General features: G+C 46.6%; 1 protein-coding gene across 1 annotated transcript; it reads right to left on the bottom strand.

Annotated features, from left to right (window-relative positions):
• Positions 1–586: 586 nt before the first annotated feature.
• Positions 587–14,689, bottom strand: TIGIT (T cell immunoreceptor with Ig and ITIM domains). The gene is made up of 5 exons (XM_082688630.1): positions 14,627–14,689; positions 13,151–13,982; positions 11,791–12,120; positions 9,618–9,724; positions 587–2,807 (listed from the first exon to the last, which is right to left on the bottom strand). The coding sequence occupies exons 2-5, from the start codon at positions 13,212–13,214 to the stop codon at positions 2,571–2,573; spliced, it is 738 nt and encodes a 245-aa protein (XP_082544756.1). The 5' UTR covers positions 13,215–13,982; positions 14,627–14,689; the 3' UTR covers positions 587–2,570.
• Positions 14,690–19,927: the final 5,238 nt, after the last annotated feature.

Genomic DNA, 19,927 nt, shown 5'->3' with positions numbered 1-19,927 from the left:
AAATTAAAATTGCACAGGAAGACCCTGTCTACTCATGAAGATCATCTGTCTCAAAGCTCCACGACTCAAAATTTATCATATTTGTTCAGGGTAATTCTCTGCATTATAGACCAGATTCTATAAGCTCAGGCTTCGAATGTGACATAATAGAAGATTGAGAATCAGTATATTTATTCCTCCCCATACTCTCACTCATTAATTCCTTTATTCTCCCCTTCCAAGAGAGCTTGGGATCACTCCCTATGTGCACTTAACACTCTCCCACCTCCATCTCTCCCATAATTCTTTCCTATGTGTTTTTCACAACATGTTTTCAAAACACATTTTTCCTACAGGTTTTCAAAAGGAAAGTCCTTTCCTATGTGTTTTCCCTCCACAGTAAGAGGGAAAAGCCTCCTCAAACCCTATTATGGATCAGAACAAAAGAGACCACCAGTCAGATATAGACACCTGTCCCTGGTGCCTGCTTGGCTTGGGTTTAGGGTCTAATGAAGCATGGTCCAAAAAAAATGTAACAGGAGCCACATATGCAATTTTAGATTTTTCCAGTAGCCATAGGAACAAAGTAAAAAGAAAGAGATGAAACTAATTTTAATAACATTTTATTGAATCCAGTCTATCCCCAATACTATCATTTTAACATGTTATCAATATTTTTAAATTACTAACATCATAGTTTACATTCTTATTATTCACAATAAGCCTTCAAAATACGGTATGTAGGTTACACTTCTAGCACAGTACATCTTAATGCAGACTAACCACATCTCACACACTAGACGGCTACCCGTGGAGGATGGCTGCAAAGGACGGGTCTCCAGGAACCTGGCTTTTAGGGGGCGGTCTTCTCTGGCTCTCCATGGAAAATCCAGTTCAGTGAATTCCACTTGAAAATTAATTTTCTGTCTAATTCAATCTCATTTTGGGAACCTGACCCATTTATAACCCATGGGTCCTTTTGTACTTTATCACCATCTAAATGGTATTTGTAGATATTTCCCAGTTACTGTCACCACGTTAAATAACACTCTCAGTCTAGCCTTGACCCAGTAGACATCTCCTCCCAATCAAACTGCCTCTCCCTTTTTATCTTTACACTTTAGCTCATCTCCAGTCCATGAATTGTGTTCTACTCACAAGCAGTTTGCACTAGTTCTGCAAGGAGTGTGGTGAACCACCATTGTGCCTAACAGCATTTTACACACATCCATCTGTCTTCCAAAGGACTTAGCCCTCGGGACAGATTTCGACTCATGGCTCCTAACCACACACCTATTTGGTAGAGAAGTGAGAAAAATCAAAATCAAAATCCAAGGAGTAGGAGTTGAAATGTCTTCTTGATCAGCCTGCCTGATTCTTAGGGAGCAGAACACTGCTTGATTCCAGCCCTGGCCAATGACAGCCTAGCTTCACTTTCTCGCTCAGTTAAGAAAACCTGTCCCCTGTGAGCTCGGCCTCCATCCTCGCTCCTGGAGGAGATGTGGTGGCGTGATGCAGACTGGGATGCCAGTTAAAGGGAAACCAGCACAAAGAGCTCAGGGGGTGGATTAAAGGGTTTAAGGGTTTTAAGGGTTTAGGTTCAGATTTAAGGGTTCAGAATATCTAGGGAGAGGGTGTTCATCTTTAAGCACTTGATCACCCACTTTTTATTCCCCCCCTCCCTGGAAGAGTCCCTATTTTAAAAACACATGTTTTCCTTTTGGTGGGACACAGATTCTTGAAGGAAAGAATCCACTCCATAGTGGATTAAAAGGTGGTGGGTTCTGGCCAAGGACTAGGCTGCAGCTCCCACAGTGGAGGCCATGCTGCCGCATCTGGAAGGCCTCGGGTCCCCTGCTGCCAGCCATCCCCGGTCTCCGTGAACAGCCAAGAGAAGGAGATTTCAACTATCTGCCCAGGGAATAAAATCCAAAAAAGGTCTGTGCGCTCCCTTGGTGCTGGGATCCTCCATGAGGGAATTTCAGCCGTTCTGTTCAGTTTCTCGGCTCACCTTGGACAAAATTCCTGCTCTCGCTATGCTAGCCTCACTGTTCCCTCCATGTAAGTGTAAGGTCTAAAAGGGCTGAGATCCAAAAGCATGGTTTAATCATGCTCCAACCTCCCCATGAAAGCCGATACCATGCCTTGTTCTTAAAATGCCTTGATGTGTGAATGTGGATGGAAATGACCATGAGAAATGAGATGGGTCATACCGTCGTCCTCTTCATCACCATCACCATCCATAAGACTCTACCAGGGCACAGACCACCAAAGCCCCACCCAGGGCTACTAGGGGGAAGGCATTTCTCAGAGCCCCAGGGTTCGCTCCACCCGCTAGATTCCAAACCAAGTCATTTTGGTTTAACTTTGCCCTTAGAATCAAGATACAAGCTGCTCCCTCTGGCTCTGCTACAATGGAAGAGAAGGGAGGGGGCAGAGGAAATGCAGGAAGAGGATGACATTCTGTCACTCAACTGCACCTCCACTCGCGCGCAGGCAGGGCAGCGACTGAGACCGCAGACCCACCACCACCCGCACTCCCGGAACCGCAGACACAGGAATATGCATCTCCCAGATGATGCCTCTGGCCCCTAAACAGTCTCGGCCAGGAAACTGAAGCTTCCAAGGCTCCTGTAACTCAGGACATTGAAGTAGTCATGAGGCTCGGCATAGGCCTCTCCCCTCTGCTCCAGGTAGCAGCCCACGGGTGCCGTCCCTGCCTCGCCGCCACTTCCAGGTGACGACAGAATGCGGGCATTCCATTCCTCCTGTTCATGTGCCACGGTCCTCAGGCCACTTTCCGCACAATGGACTGGACAAGATTTCTTCTAAAAGCAAACACACTACTAAGTGAAGATGTGGTGACATTATTCAGAAGGTACTCCCTGACATAGTACATGGTTACAGTGATCTCTCTATTCCCTTCTTACACACTTAAACACACACACATACACACACACGCAAGGCTATGCTCTTACCAACACCAATTCCCTAACCCTTCATTGCTCAGCCTCACACAGCTGGATTTCAGGACTAACCACTCCAGTGAGTCTACACTTGCTCCCCATGCAATGAGCCCTGCACCCCATGACATAGCCCAGTAAACCCCCTTCTGCCTCACCTCTCTTGCTCTCTTGACTGCATCTGACACTGTGGACTTCTGCCTTTCGGCAGTGCTCTCCTTCGCTGGTCCCCATGGGATCACTCTCTCAGTTCTCCTCCTCCTATGAAACCCCATCTTCCCCTCCAGCCAGGACTGCTTTTTTCCTGCCCCCACATGAGCTCCCCAAATAAAGGGGTTCCCCAGAGCTCTGCCCTCTGTTTCCTCGTACTCAACACTCTCTGAGTCACTTCACCCATATGTCCCTCTGCCCCCTGAAGAGTCCCAGATCTCTACCCAAACCAGCCCCACAAACTTCTGCCCTGAGCTCCAGACCTGGGCAGTCACAGCAAGCCCAGACTCAAATTTTGTTTACCGAAGCACTTCATAATACTTGGTACTCCAAAATATTGATACTGTATGGATTGATTACAACGAAATAAATGCATATTTTTGCTAAGCAGCTATTGGAAAAAGTTCCTAGGGGACCTCTGTGAGGGGAAGGAGAAATCGGTGTGTCCCCTTCCATCACAATGACTGCCAGGCATCCTTCCTCCTCACATTCTCCCGGGGGCTGAGGGAGTGGGGGAATGTTTGTCCTCCAAGAACCCAGCTGCAATCTCCGTAGCTCCCTTTGGGCCCTTAGGACAACCCTCAGCCCCATCTGTTTTATACTGACAATCACAGAGTTTCCTGCGTGGGAGGAAATGAAAACCAAAGAGCTAAGAGACCCTCTCAGGCCTGTTTACATTTCCCAGAAGACCCTGGATGCCAAAATGGTTTTAAGATCCCAGGGCAAGGGTGGCCCACCTAAGAATGGCAATGAGAGCATACCAGCACCAAAGGCCACAATCAGTTCTTTGGGAAGGAATTGGGTATTTATATTCTTTAAACGGATTGGGCCACATCAAGGAATGTGGTCCTCTTTTAAGTCCAGCAGCAGCACGACCCATGATGACCACGATTATTCCTCACACCTCCGGGTAGGAACCCGCCATTGTAGCGAAAAGGAATGAACGAATCAGTGAGTGGGGAGAGACCCCCTGACTCCTGCCTGTGGTTTTGAAACCATGGTCTCTCTCTAGGCCTGGTTCCTCAGGGCCTGAAGGATTATTACAAAATTTGTAATAATTACAAGAACTTCACAACTAATACTTATTGTTACATGCCAGAAAAAATGCCAAATGCCTTACATGTATTATTTGCCTTGAGTTTTCCCACAATCCTATATAGGCAGCATCATAATTATTCGCATTTTACAGACCCTACCACAGCAACTCATGCGGGAGAGCCAGGATCCGGAGCTCTGTTTATCTGATTCCCAAGTCCATGCTCCTAAACAATGCAATCAACAGGCTCTCCAGGTTTGTAGAGAATGCTGTTGGTACCCTGCTCAGATCCTCCCTACCTGACCAGTGCTCCCATACCCCAGACCCTGGGACTACAGAAGGTGGGTGGCTCACAGCAACTCCTTCTCCGGAGAATGGCTCTTGGACCCTCTCTGAGCAGCCAGTGGTCAGTGATGACTGAGGTGAGTGTTCAAAGAGTCAGCTCCCTGCCTCAAGGTCCAACCAACTCTGAGTACAATTCGTACTGCAACCACGTCTCCAGCTGAGACCACATCAAGCTGGGCTTTCTTCCCTCAGCCCTGTCCTGCTTCCCTCACTACCCTTCACATGAGAGTCCATCCCAATAAATCACTGTCACCAGAATTCACATGTCAGGCTCTATTTCTGGGGATTGAGTGTGGAGGGGAACACCTCCCCAGCTAGATGGGAATACGAATCCCACCTCTGGCTGTGAGATGGGACAGGACACCGATGGAAGGGGATTCTGAGCTGATGCCACATCTTTGACATTTGAGAAGTATGGGAAAAGAGTGATTATTAGAACTGTGGGATTGAGTAACTTTTACTCAATTCCCCCTGATGCACTGAGGAGAGAACATGAAAGGCTTAGATCTGTCAACACCTGGAAGCAGCAACACTTGACAGCCTTTCAAGAAACACCCATCTCCAGCACTGAAGACCAGGCACAGGACCTAACTGTAAAAGAGATAGAACTTCCAAACAGGCTGAATTCCAAGCTTGGGCAAGTCTCCTGCGTCTAGAAAAGGAAAGATCACTATGACTCCCAGGAGGCTCCCTGGGTAGATGCACTGGAGAACCACCTGCTTCCCTTGCATCATCTGGAGCTGCAAAAATGGCCCACATTCTCTTGATGGAAGTTAGGGCCCCATTAGCACCTGTCTCCATCTGCCCTATAGGCCATTGACCCCATATTTTGGGCAAAACCACAGCCTGCCCTAGCTGAGGAAATGCCGAGAATGCTGAGGGAGGAGAGAGGTTGTGCCTAAAGGATGTGGCTAACATGTACTGGCAATGATGGGAGAACATGACTGGGATTGAATCCTGAGAGTGAAAGTCTGGCCTGGGGCAAGTAGACTATGAGATCAGACTGAGGGTAACTTGTCAATATTGGGACCCATCTCATGACTTAAGATGTAACACCCTCACAAGGGCCCCAGAAGAGAAGGCTGATACACTGCTGTCAAGAGGGAAGGTAACACTGCTTTGGCAATTTATGAAAACAAAACAAAAAACCACAAAATGCTCAGAGAAGTGGTGATGCTATCATGAACGTATGTGAAACCATGAAGAATATACATATATATGCCTCTCTCTCAGTTTCTACTAATGTTTGTCTTTAACCCTGATTCCTGACACCATGCTCCTTTAAACCCTTATAATTTCCTGAATGATAAGAATGTCTTACACAGGGCTCCTAAAGTTCTTGGAATCTTCTGGTGATAGAAGTCTCTTTTGTTCCAATGAGTCAGTGTTGGGTGGGCTCCTGGATGGAGGCCGGTGGCCAGAAAGACCAAGCCATGATTTGAAATGTAGAACTCTCAGCCTCACCCCATCCCCTTTCTCCAGAGAGAGGAGAAGGGCTGAAAAATGAGTTCATAATCAATCATCCTTAAGCGATGATGTCTCCAGAAACATCCTTCCCAAGGATGGGGTTCAAATAGCTTCCAGATTGCTAAAAACATCCACATGCCAGGAAGGTAGCACACCCCCAACTCTCCAGAGACAGAAGCTCCTGTGCTTCAGACCCTTCTAGACCTCATCCTGCCATACCTCCTTCATCTGGCTGTTCATCTGTATCCTTTATCGTCTTCTGTGTTATATAATAAACCAGCAAATGTAAGTAAGGGTTCCTCTGAGTTCTCTGAGCTGTCAGCAACTTATCAAACCCAAGGAGGGGGGCTGTAGGAACTTCAATTTATAGCCGGTCAGTCAGAAGTACAGGTGTCAATCTGGGACTTACAGCTGGTGTCTGAAGGGAGGGCAGTCTTGTAGGACTGAGTCCTTAATTTGTGGGTTCTGATGTTGATTCCAAGTAGATAGTGTCAGAACTGAATTGATTGTAGGACACCCAGATGGTGTAGAAGAATTGGTCAGTGTGGGAATAAACCCACCCATCTGGTGTTTAGAAGTGTTCTGTGCAGTGTTAAGAGTAGAGAAGAGGAAAAAAACAGAGTTTTCCCCAATATAACCTACTAAATCGGGGACTGGCAAACTAAGGCCCATGGCTCAAATCTGGCCCACCACAGATTTTTGTACTGCCCGTGAGCTAAAAAGGATTTTTCTATTTTTAAGTGGTTGAAAACAAATTCAAAAGAAGAATAATATTTCATGACACATGAAAATTATATGAAATTCAAATTTCAGTGTTTATAAATAAAAGTTTGTTGGAACCCAGCCATACTCATTCATTTGCATATTGTCTGTGGTGCTTTCATGCTACAGTGGCACAGTTGAACTGTTGCAACAGAGACCATATAGCCCACAAAGCCTGAAAGATTTACTACCTGGCCCTTTACAGACAAACTTGGCCAATCCCTGTACTACATAATTTTGAAAATCCAGTGGCTGGTTATGGTTCTAGGGAAGATCAAGAGGACAATCTTTCACAAAGGTGGAAAGGAATGTGCTAGTGAAGAGAGCCCCAGCATCATTAGGAGGCTTCGTGGTATCTGCTCTGTACGCTGGGGCTGAAGGCTCTCATAGAACGGGATCCCTGGTAGCAACACGGATGAGGAGACCCCAAAATAATACAGGGGCAGATGGCAGAGCTTAAGCTTATATTGACGAAGTCAGTGGCAGTGGCAGTCAGAGAAGCTTGACCCACAGGGATGTTAAGATGGGCTAACAAAGCAGTGTTCCTAAGAGAAATATAGATGGAAAGCCAACAGGATGTTACTTATATATGTAATCAAGAGATCAAGAGTACATAAGAGAAGGCTGAGTTCAGTACCCCCTGGAAAGTCAAGACCTCTTGCCCAGTTTCCAGGTCTGTGAGCAGAACTGGTGTGGATACCATCTCTGTTAACCCCTAAACTCCGCTCTCCATCCAGCCTTCTGTTTTCTTCCATCCCGATTGTTTTGAGTTTCATTTCAGCCAATACAGAGCAACCGTAGGGAAACGGAGGGAAGGAAAGTAAGATGAGGGTTGTATGTATTTCCCGGGCATTCTCTCTGCCAGCAGTGGCCTTGGACCAGCTGTAGCCTTCCCTTGAAGCTACAGTACTTCTCAATGTGGTCCCCTCCACAAATCTCTTTCCAGGTTCTAGTAATCATCGTCTCCCTAAAGATGAGGGGTGACACCAACATGTTGCTACACTTCCCCTCTTGGTTTCCTTATATGCTGCCCAGTCCTTTGTAAACATCTGTTTTAAGCTATCCTTAACCTACCCACCTTGAGAGTATGGTATGTTCCCTGCCATTTCTAAGTATATCAGTGTGCAGTTGCTGAAAATCAAAGAGAAAGGAAATTTTTAAAGAACCATAAGAAAAAGCCATATCTGCAAAGGAGCAAAAATAAGATTCACATAATTTCTCAACAGAGACGATGGGAAAATGTTCTCCATGTGCTGAAAGAAAACACTTGCCAGCATGGAAGTGTAGACCCAGCAAAGCAGATACATCACATTTAAGTTCAGGAAAAATAAAGATATTTTCAGACAAACAAAAACCAGGATAATTCATCACCTGCTCAGAAGGAGATACTACATAGTATTCTCCAGGCAGAAGGAAAGTGATCCCAGTTACAAGATAGGAAATGCAGGGAGAAATGAAGAGCAACAGAAAGGGTAAATCTAAGTGAAAATTGACTCTCAAGACTAATTTCTTTCAGGATTTAAAAGAAACTTAAAACTAAAATACATGGCGCTAATAGCAATAAGTTGGGAAGGAAGGTAAAAACAGTTAACGTGTCCTGCGATTCTTACATAATCCAAGAAAGGATAAAGGTACTAATTTATACTAGACTTCAATAAGTCAAGAGTCTTATTTTCTAATCTCAAGGGTGACCGCTAAAAAAATAGCAAAAAAAAAAAAAAAAAAAAAAGCCTCATTACAAGGTAGATCTTTTTTATAATAATAAGTACTTAATTCAAAGGACAGCAAGAAAGAAGAGGGAAAAAACAGGCAAAACAAATATGAAGAAAATAAGGTGGTGGCCATAAACCCACTTATATCAGTGGTAACAACAGCAGTACATGGTCCAGAGAGAGCAAAGTCAGGGGCGAAGAGTTGGGTTGTTAATTGAGCAGAACCTGTCGGGGGTGCTGGGGGATGTGAATCGGGAACTAGGGAGGAGGGTCTAGGATGAGGTGGACAATAATGTAGGCGATCCCACTCTTGCCCTCCCCAAAATGTTTGGTGACCGGAATTAAGGATGTGTTGAAAAGTCCAAAAGGGCAGACCAAACAAGTGGTGAAATGCTTTTCCCGTATCGGTGGCTACCCGTTAACAGCACAAGCACATTAATACCTTCACAGGGAGTGTGCCCCTGTTCATCCCAGCTCTGTGGTAGGGAGCAAGCAGAATGGCCGGCATCCCCGCGCGTCATCTGAGGAACGGGGCGGGGCGCAGGGGAGATCCAGCATCTTGCCTGTAATCACACTCAGTGCTGCCCTTAGAAACTACCCCAGCCACTTCCCCATCCAGCGCGCTTCCGGCCGCGTGACCTCTTCAGCTAGACGGAAGATTCACATACCTCCTGATCTTGCCGTGTACCTTTTACTCCCAAATTTGGGGATTGTTTATTTCTCATCTTCCCAAAGTGCCAGGTAGCTAGCCCAGCAATGATGAAAGGTTGCTAAAATTAAGTAAGCTAATGGACGCAACTCCCTAGCACAGGGTGGATGCCTCAGAGGCATCAAACTCACGACAGATAGATCTGTCTCTCCAGGGAGCGCTTCAGGGACAGGCAGGAGCTAGGAACTGTAGGTGACAGCAAGATGGGAAGCATACAGGTCTAGCCTTTCTGGCCGGGGTTCCCAGACCAGGAAGGGGACAGAAGAAGAGCGTAAACAACTTGACTGAAAGGCAGAGCAAGGACCATCAAAAAGCATGAACAGCAGAGGAGACCACATCTTGGTCTTTCTGTGGACGGGACAGGGACATGAAAGGATGGTGAGGGGTGGGGGTGGGGGGTGCCCACGACCGAGATGTGCAGCCGGAGTCATTACCTTTTTGGTTAATGTGACCACCATGACCACTGCCACGCAGATGACTGCCAGTCCGGTGGCCGTGGCTCCCAGCAGTGGGACCTGGAACGCAGCGCTGCGCTTCGCCACTGGAGGGACGACAAAAGGAAGATGAGGCGGTGAAAGGCAGAAGCAACAGGCAAATCATTACACAGGAAAAACTCTGTGTCAGGGCACAGAGGTGGGGGCTGGCCAGGCCTTTCTCTGAGTTCTGGGGTCTTTAAGCCCAGCTCTTGGACAGCAGAGCCTCGGCCTAGCTCATCGTTCAATCAACGGCCGATCTCCCAAACAGTGGTACCCCTCACCCCTTCTGACACCAGAGCAGACCGCTGTGAACACTCTTGCCCTCCAGTCGATAAAATCGCTTTCTATAATGATCAGGAAGTGAAACCAACAATAACATCCAGGGGAAAAAAAAAAAAAAAGACCCAGACAGTGAATATTTTCTTTTATTAAATTTCATATTTATAATCCTACTTGAAAAAAGTTTAATTAAAAATTAAAATAAAATTAATATTGAAGTACAAAAAAGAGAGCAAAAAGCAAATAACCTTTCACGCACGAAGCCTATCACGTTACAGCAGCCGGGAGACCCCGGCAGGAGTAAAGTTCCGGAGCTTTATCCTTTGCTTTCCCTCAGCACCTGGCACACAGCAGGTGCTTGGTAAATATTTGCGGTGTGAACTAAAGCACGAACAAGTGAACTTCTATTAAGATGTAAAATGTAAGGAGGAGAAGCAGAAAGGGAGTTATGAAGAGAAGTGGGATCATTGATCCAAGGAGGGTGTGAGAGAAACAGGACACACAGATCCCAGGTGTCCAGCGAAGCCTTGAAAGAAAGGGACAGCAGAGGCTGGGCCCTCTTCCCTCTAACAAACGGTTTACACCGTGGGAAAGGTGGCCAAAGAACACAGTCACTTAGGACAAGCAGTGTTCACAGTACCCACAGGGTATGGAGGGAGGGAGCCCCAGCACCCCAGAATGAGTTCCTCCTGCCCTGCAGACTCAGCCTCTTGCTTTGGCCGCATGTAGGGGGAAGAAGGCAGATGGGGAGCAAAGTGGTCATGGAGAACACAGCTTTGGGGGCAGAAGGGCTGGGGCAGGCTGTCCACAGTACCAGACAGGATACAGGCTCTTCCCTGCATGCTGCCTTGACCTGTGTCAGAGCCATCCAAGAAGTAACATTTGAAAAGAGACTTTCAAAGTAGACTTTTATCTTCTCTGTCTATACATTTTTTGCTAAGTCATAAAACTTCATCTTCAGCACAACTGACAGCAGCAGGTAGAAGTTCAGCAGGTATAGGTTAGTGAAACCAGAGCTCCTGTGTGAAAACCAGCCCTCCTACCCTGAGTAGAGTTCAGGATTCCCCTCCATCAGACAGGCCCGTGGGAGAGGCTGGCATTCAGAGCTAACACCTCGTCGGTGTCTACTGTACCTCAAGCCCCGTTTAAGGGCATTTTCTTACAGAAAGGAATTCAATCCTACATCTGTTTTCATGTCACAGATGAGAAAACTGATACACAGAGAAGCTAAGCCATCTTGTCTGAGGTCAACAGCAGCACTAGGATTTGGACCCAGGCTGGTGGGTCAGAGCCCGAGCTCATAAGCACTCGGCTCCACTGTCTCTCAGAGGCAGTCATCTTTCTCCATGTTCCAGAGACCCGCTTTCAGTGTTCAGATGGATAGCGAATGTGAGAGCCTTCTGGAAACTATGAAGTACCACACAAACGTAAATTACCATACATTTACACTTAGCACACACTGCGTTTTAATCCTCTATACAACCTAGAAGCTAATTCTAATTTGTGTGATTGATGCTAAACTAATAAAGGAAAACCCTTCCCAAATGACCTTAACGACTGTTCTTCCCAACAAACACACATAAGGTGCACTTCTTATCCACAACAGGGGTTCTCAGTTCTGGCTGCACATCTGGATCACCTATCGGAACCGATCACCTCCCAACTTTACCCCTTCGGATTCTGCTTCAGCTGGTCTGCAATGGGGCGCCAGCAGCAGCATCATTAAAGCTCCCGGGCGATCTGCTTGTGAGCCGAGGTCGAGGGACCCTGCCCTTACAGAGTGTTTGGCAGGAACACATTTTCTATTCTTGAGGGTGAGGCTCATCAGCACCCCCTGCTCCAGAGGGCATACCTGAGCTTTGCAGGACCTCCAGAAAGACTGTTCCTCTGTAAATCCCATCAGGGTAGGTGTGATAGGTGCAGAAGTATTCCCCTGTGTCATTCCGGGTCAGCGACTGCAGGGTGAGGCCCAGGTTGGGGCCTGGGGCCACTCGCTCCCTGAAGGCTGGGTAGATGTGCCACCCGAAGTGAGCATGACGAACGGCCAGTAGTTGGTCCCGCTGCTCCCAGTTGATCTGAGTCACTTTGGCAGTGGTGGAGGAGAGGTGGCATTGCAAGGTGACAGAGCCACCTTCCTCCACAGAAACGTTCCCCGTTGTTGTGATCCTGCCTGACACAGCTCCTGGGGAAGGGGAGAGAGTGTGTGTGGGTCCTGGGTCAACAGCTGTACTTGAAACTTCCCACAGAAATCCCAGAGGGCTTTGAGGCTAGAATTGGTTTTGGAAATGACAGACTCCCCTGTCCTTCCTGTCACTCCCCGCATAGACCATAATTGCTACACAGTGGAGTGCTTCCCCCACTCGGGATCTTCTGCTGTAATCTAGCTGCATGATGAGCTCGTTGAGGATTTCCACAGTCTTATTTCATCTCCCTACCTCGAATACAAGCCTGGTCAGCCACCACTTCTGTTTTACTCTCTCTTCCAGCCGCTAGCTCTGTGCTGGGCACAGTATCATTTGACATGAAATCTGGCCGTTTGGTTGACGGCCCTTTGGGGTACCTGGAGAAACCTTCAGGAAAGCCACAAAATCTGAAGGAAAGGAGGGTGGGAGAGAAACCGTTTCTCCCAGACAAAACCACCCTCCTCAGCACTGACCACCTCCAGCACCTTGGACACAGCTCCACCCTCAAATGGTTCAAAGAAAAACAACATAAAAATTAAATTCTACTAGAGTTCCTCAGCATCTGTGCCCACTCAGAAACACTTGTCTATGGTTTGAAATACAGAAGGAAACAGATCTAATGCAAATTCAATCTATAATGGTAGAATCTCTGGAGTCTGTGAAGAAGACATTTTTGAACCCCAGAAAACATACAACACCTTTCTAGAACTTTCCTCAAGGACAGAAGACAGAACGACGGGGCAGGAGTGAACTTCTACGAGGGAACTGATTATCCCTCCTCCGTGTCCTTTTCTTTCCTCCTGTTTCCTCTCTTGGGTTGGCCAGTCAGACACACCAACCCCAAGGACTTCATCTGCCACCCAAAACAGAACTGCGCCTCCCTCCCAGAGGCTGCCTTGTCTCACACGAGGGAACACAGGACTCTGAAAACCATGCATTTCTTTCCCTCACGCCTACTTCCACTTCCACTCCCAGCCTCTCTGTCCTCCTCCTCTTCCTCCAGTTCCAAGCCACAGTGTTAGGCCTTACCTGAGGCTGGGAGGGAAGCCTGCCTCAGGCCCTGGGCCCAGATCAGGAGAAGGTACCACCGCATGCTTCTGCTCAGCCGGGGACCCACAGGAAGCAGCCGAGGCCTCTTCTGCCACGGAAACTGGCAGAATGCAGATGGCAGGCCAAAACTGAGCCTATGAGGAGAGAGGGTCTCGGAAAAACTGAGTTCAGCAAAAACAATGTCAGAGACCGAGAAAAAAGGCCCTCAACAAGTACACAAACTGCATAGGGCAAGCCACAAGAAAGACCATGAAGGAAACACACTAAAAAATAAACAAAAATGTGGTTAGAGGCCCACTGGTCTTTAGGTTACCACTATCTTTGGGTTATAGTCAAGCTACTGTTTTTAAGTTCTGTCTTAATGTGCCAGTTTTGTGTCAGTCTTTGTCTTTATCAGGGGCTCAAGGGCTCTGTGTATCTGGGGAATGCCTAAGATTCTGAAGAAGCAGCAAATCCTGGCTTCATCCAACTAAGGAATGTGCACGCATAAGAGACACCCGAGTCTGCACTTACAGACCAGGACCTGCGCTTGAAATCTAATGAACCATGAACCAGAGGCACCTACTTCAGAGCCAAGATGTAGGCAGGACAAAAAGTTTTGGACACCAGGGCAACTTTCCTTTGAATGAAGTCCTCTTCTTGACTCGGATGTCTTCGGTCTTATTCATCTGGACGGAGACTTTGTTGAACTCTGGCTTAGTTTCTCTAACCCAGTAACATCAGAGGAGACCAGATGAGTGAGTTTTCTTGAGACTGATGACCCCCACGAAAACCAGTAATGCAGAGAAGGGTGAGTCCCAGTTGCCTGACCCTGGAAAGGGGTTCGCTGATGCTTGTCTGGAGTCCCCAGCTCATGACCAAGTCCTAGCTTTGACCCATCCTTCTTCCTACCCACCCTCTGTCTGTTCCTGCATTTATCTGAAAGTCCCGAGGGCCTGCAAAACACCAGGCTCTGCACCAGGCTCTAGGGAGACAAGGGTGAATAATCATAGACCCTGCCTTCAGATGGTCAAATCTTGCCCTCTAGTGAGGCTGTACTCTGGGGAAAGGAGGTAGAAGGTCTCTCTTCTCCTGTGTCTAGGGCTTGTGTCTGTTACTCTGGGCAATGTTTCTTTTGCTGCTCTACCAGGGGAACTTCTGAAGCCTGCTGTTCTGCCCCTCCATTCTAGGCAAGCACCCTGAGCTTTCCCTGCTACCCAGGCTCTTGGCCTCCTCCTCCCCTTCAGGCTGTTTCTGTCTCACAGCAGTTTCCTCTCCTCCCTGGGTTCTGCCCATTCCCAAATGGAGATCATGACCGTGCACCTCCCCCCAGGCCACCTCCAGCCTCTTAGACAACATATGCCTCATCGACCTCTCTCTACCCTAATTCAACCCGTCTCTCAAGGCTCACCTCAAGAGAATCTCCTCTACCTCCTTCCAGGAGTCACAGGGCCCGCATTGGAGAAGCTGTCATACCTTATGTATGTCCCAGGGAGGGTGCACAGCTTGAACAGGCAGAGCGTTTCCAAAACTGGCTGTCCAGGCAGTGCAGCCAGGGGTGGGGGAGCTGAGAGCAGCTAGTGGGTATAGATCACAAAGAGAGGAGCACTGGGGTTTGGGCTCTACCAAATTTGGAGCCCACGTTACGTCGGGTGGGTGAAAGGCACAAGGCAGGACCTGTCTTATATAACAGAAATCCCAAGAATCGTAGGCTAAGTTAAATTAAAAACGGTTAAAGAATTTCTCTATTTGTTCCCAAGCAATCAGTCTGAAGAGAAACATGGTCAAGTCCATTTTGATAAATGGTGCTTCCCAGAGATATTTGAGGTTGATGATTAATAGACTGCAATGAAAAAAAATGCATAGGTCCAAATTCAGTTTGGTTTGATGACCTTTAGAAAATTGCTCAATCTCCTTAAGCCTCAGTTTCCTCCTCTGTGAACAAGAACAATCGTGCCCACCCCTCCCCCCCACCTTGTAGGTTGATGAAGATTCAGGAAAAGAATTTGTGTGGTAAACTGTTTAATACAGCACCCGGAACATACGAAGGGATCACTACATCAGTAAGACTATTAATAATAATATTAATTAAAGAAGTAAGAGGAAAATGGGAGGAGACCATCTCTCTTCTACCTCTGTCATGCCTTTGGGCGGGAATAAAGTCCTGGTCTCTGGACCCCAAGGCCAGGGCTCTTCCTAACCCCTTCCTTCTGTCATATGCAAACGATCTACAAATAGGAGGATAAAACATGCCTGCAGAGAAGTGGCCTCTGTACCAACCAGACTCTGAGAGGCCTTGGAGGAATGTGAAAGACAGAAGAGTCCCTCCAGGAGCCTCCTCCCGGGGCTGCACCTGGAAGCATAGCCTGTACGGCCACTCACTAGACAGCAGCCCCAGCCAGAGCGGAGCCCACCAGGGGTGAGAAACAGGTCTGGGCCAAGAGCTCCTAGGGTCACCCCAGTCCCCACAGCACAGCCCTGCATCGCAGTGTGCACCTCTGTGGGCATTTCAGTGCTAATTCACGTCTCTACCTGAAAGTTCTAAAACCAGTCACTACATTTTTTCTCTCCCCTGACTTTGACAGTTGCGCACTGGACAAGCTTGGTCAGCCCTGAGGCAGGTGTACAGGTGTTGAGTAAGGAACTCCATTCGCATCTAAAGGGGGAGGAAGTGCTGGCCTAGAACGTAGAGCACGCCCAAGCCCACTGCCGGCCACAGCTGCTCCAGCTAGAAGCCTGTGGTCTGGTAGGATCACAGCACTCAGCGCAGGAAGCTGACAGTGGTCCCACCTTTCACAAGGCCCGCCACTTGTTCACCAGAAACGGGACCTGGGGCGCAGAACAATCTCTCAGTGGTGCCTTTGCGCTTCAGCATCTCCAAAGGTCTCCACCTTTTCCCTTCCCGCTCAAAAGCAGCGGGAAGCTCCAGGGATAGCACAGCTTTCCTCTCCCGCCCTTTCCCTGCCTCTAATCAAGTGCAACATCCTACAGAAGGGGGTACGTTTTCAGCCAAGTGCTCCCGCTCTCTACCTCACAGACCAGCACCTCCGGGTGGTAAGCTGCACTGTGGATGTGAGCAGAGACTCCTGCCCCCTACAGGCGTGCAGAGGCTGAGGAAGCAGGGACACAGGAAGCAGGGGAAAGATGGGGGCGTGGACACTCAGGGCACCTGGAAGGGCCTACCTCCCTCCACCATCTGCCATTGAAAAGCCACCTCACAGCAGAGCTACCTGAACCGTGGAGTGGTTGATCCAGAGCCCTCGTGGCGAGAGCTGCCTCAGAAAATCAAAGATTCAACATGAAAGGAATGTCTACGACCTCCGGATTTTTAATAAGTCTGCGAGCCACAGGGCTTGTTGGCTCAGGACAAGTGCAAATGAGGAGAGTCTGAGGGCGGGATTGCTGACTGTTAGTCTAAGCTCCCTCAGGTGAGGTGACTCTGAGGACCTCACCCACAGAGGCTGCCAAGGAGTTCAGTGAACTGTAGGAAATTTCCTTTGCCTTCTCAGCTGTGAAAATAGGACAGAGACCCCCCAGGAGAGGTTGGAATGTGGAGTCAGAAGAAAAATCTTTGGGAAGAAGCAGCTCATCTCTCCTCAGCTTAGGTCTTTCCAGCATCTAATTCACAGCCCACCCACCCACCGACATCACTCCCCTCATGTCCCTGCTCCATCCTAGAGGTGATTATACCACCCCCAGGCTCCATCTGCCTTAAGAAAGGTATCCTCTACCCCTGGAGACCTACTACGTACTTCCTGCTGCCTGGAGCCCTCAGCATCCCAGACAACTAGGATGGGGAATAGAAGTACAAGAAATCATAGCACTCGAAGAAGTTCCCAACCATCAAGCTCTCTCCTTCCTCCACTGAAAAGGTTTCACAGGGGGACGACAACAAGCCTCTAGAAAGCAGATCATTTCAATGTTACTTAAAATATGTAGATAGACAACACAAAAGAAAACTTCCAAATTAGCTTTATGAAGTGAATTTCAAATTGATATACAATTAGAATTGCACAAGATAAAAGAAAATCAGATCCTGATCTCTTATAAATAATGAAGGAAAAATTCTAAATAAAAGTTGTCCCACAGATGCCAGTAGCATGTTAAGCAAAATACACAGGACCAGGTACAGTCTATTCCATGATTGTAAGCATGATTCCATACCCAAAATTCATTTACATTAAGTACTATATCTACATAGAAAAAGCAAATGGTCATTTCCTTCAATGCTGAAAAGTAAATTCAATCCCGTGACTGATTTAAAAAGAAAAAAAAGTCAGCAAAATAAAAATCAGTAAATTCTTTAATGTAATTACACACACACACACATCAGCCCCAAAGCTAATATCTTTTTTGATGGGAAGACAGTAGAGGTAGTCCCACTCAAGTCAGGAATAAGACAAGGTACTTACTATTTCTGCAACTAGTTAACCACTTACCAGAAGTATTAGCCACGGGTGCCTGGGTAGCTCATCAGTCAGTTAAGTGGTTAAGTGTCTGCCTTCAGTTCAGCTCATGATCCCGGGCCTGAGACCAAGTCCTGCATCAGACTCCTACTCCACAGGGAACTTGCTTCTTCATCTGACTGCCAATCTCCCTGCTTATGCTCTCTCTTTCTCTGGCAAATAAATAAAATAAATCTTTAAAAAAAAAGTATTAGCCAATTTGAATAAATAAGAGGAATGGTTAGAGACATAAGGATTAGAAATAAAGATATAAAGACTATAGTTGTCCTTGTTAAATTGGTAAAATATAAAATCAATATAAATAGACAAATAGTCTTCCTATATACAATCATCAACCAGTTAAGAAGATATTTGGAAAAGAACCCTCATTCACAATAGCAGCAGGAAGGCAGGAAGGAAGGAAGGAAGGAAGGAAAGAAAAGAAAAGAAAAAGAAAAGAAAAGAAAAAAGAAAAGAAAGAAAGATAGATAGATAGATAGAAACAAGAGATACTTGGGAATAAATTTAACAAATCTAACAAGAAATGTGCAAAGCCACAGACAAAAAAACTTTCCTAAATGAGTCAGCTATTCAAACATACTTTTAAATTAAACCATACAAATACTAAAAGAAAACATGGGTGAATTCCTTTAAAACCTGGAAGTGAAGTCAACCTTTTTAACTGTGATTCAAAATCTAGAATCAATAAATACAGTTTGGTGAGGAATTTGAATACATAATTTTTTTAAAAAGGGCTTTTACATTAAAAAAATCATAAAGGTGAAAAAGACAAATGACAGAGTAGGAATAAATATTTGGAACTTATTTCACAGCCAAATGATTCATCTCCTTAACATAAAGAGTTTCCAGAAATCAAAAAAGAAAAAGACCAACAACCCTGAACATGCCAAAATACACGAACCGATGGTTTATAGAAAAAGAAATACAAATGTTCCTTAAGCATATGGAAAATGCCTCAACTCCAGTTGTAAAGGGAAAGATGTGCATTAAAACTACACTGTGAAGGGCGCCTGGGTGGCTCAGTCCAGTGTGCCCAACTCTTGATTTCAGCTCAGGTCCTGAGATCCAGCCCCCCCGTGGGGCTCTGTGCTCAGCAGGGAGTCAACTTGAGATTCTCTCTCTCCCTCTCCCTCTGACCCTCACCCCTTGTGTGCTCCATGCACACCTCCCCCCACTGTCTCTCAAAATAAAAAGAAAATAAACTACTCTGTGATACCATGTCTCTCCTTCCCCCACTGGACTGGGTGAAGTCCAAATTGTAACGATACACTTTTACCAGAGAGGCTGAGCGGAAGTGAGGACTGCCACAGAATGTTGCTGGGAATACGAAATGATATCTTTCCTTTGGAGGAGAATTCCTCAGTATCTCTCAAGGTCACAGCTGCGTTTAGCCTTTGATCCAGGAATTCCCCTTCTGGAAATCTATTCTAAGGATATAACTTCACAAATACGAAATGCCATATGCACAACGTTATTCACTGAGGTATTATGTGTACTTGCAGAGAAGCATGAAATGGCTCGAATGTCCACAAGAGTCAAGTTGAATAAACTACAACACCCAGTCCCTTACTGAATAAATTCTGGCACCTTCATGTGATGCACAACTAGGCCACCATGGAAAGAATGAAGGTAATCTCCATGTATTAATATGGAGTGATCTCCAGACTTACGAAATGAAGAGGTGTAGTCCAAAAAGTGTGTATAACATACGACCCTTGTGGGAAAGGGTAAAGGCAAATACGAATATGAGCACAATTTTGCCTGTTTCTAATAAGAAACCCTGTAAGAATTAATCAAAATTCAGTTTTTTTTAATTAGTTAACAGATGGCAGAAGAGGGAGTGGAGGGGGAGGGGGCTGAGATGGAAGAGAAACTTCTTGGGGTATAGCTTTTAACTTCTAGGATGTAAATGTTTTACATATCTAAAAATATGTGTATTGTTGGGGTCCATGATCAAAGGGATGAGACTGAGGCAAAGTGAAAGTTATGCAAAGCCTTATTCTATGCCAAGCGTTAAAAGTCAGACTGACCGGCCAGGGCCACCTCCGAAGAGAGCGACCCCCTCCCGATCTCACGGGCTGGTTTTATAGGGCATAACCACAGACCCAACGTATGTGGCTTCTATTGTTAAGGCATTTACTTCTGGAATCGATACCCAGAACCATACCAGGAACTATGGGGACGTTTATTCCTGGAATGAAGTCCATGGATGTAAACAACAATATGGCAATAGGAAGTTGCTCTGGCTAAGCAGGCCCTAATAGTTAAACAGGTTTTAACATTAAATTGGCCCTAACATATATTATGTAAA

The sequence above is a fragment of the Mustela nivalis genome (genome assembly GCF_964662115.1).
Source record: "Mustela nivalis genome assembly, chromosome: 1".
NCBI classification, from domain to species: domain Eukaryota; kingdom Metazoa; phylum Chordata; class Mammalia; order Carnivora; family Mustelidae; genus Mustela; species Mustela nivalis.
Note: the sequence above shows the minus strand (reverse complement) of the source record. Positions and strands in the feature narration are given on the sequence as shown.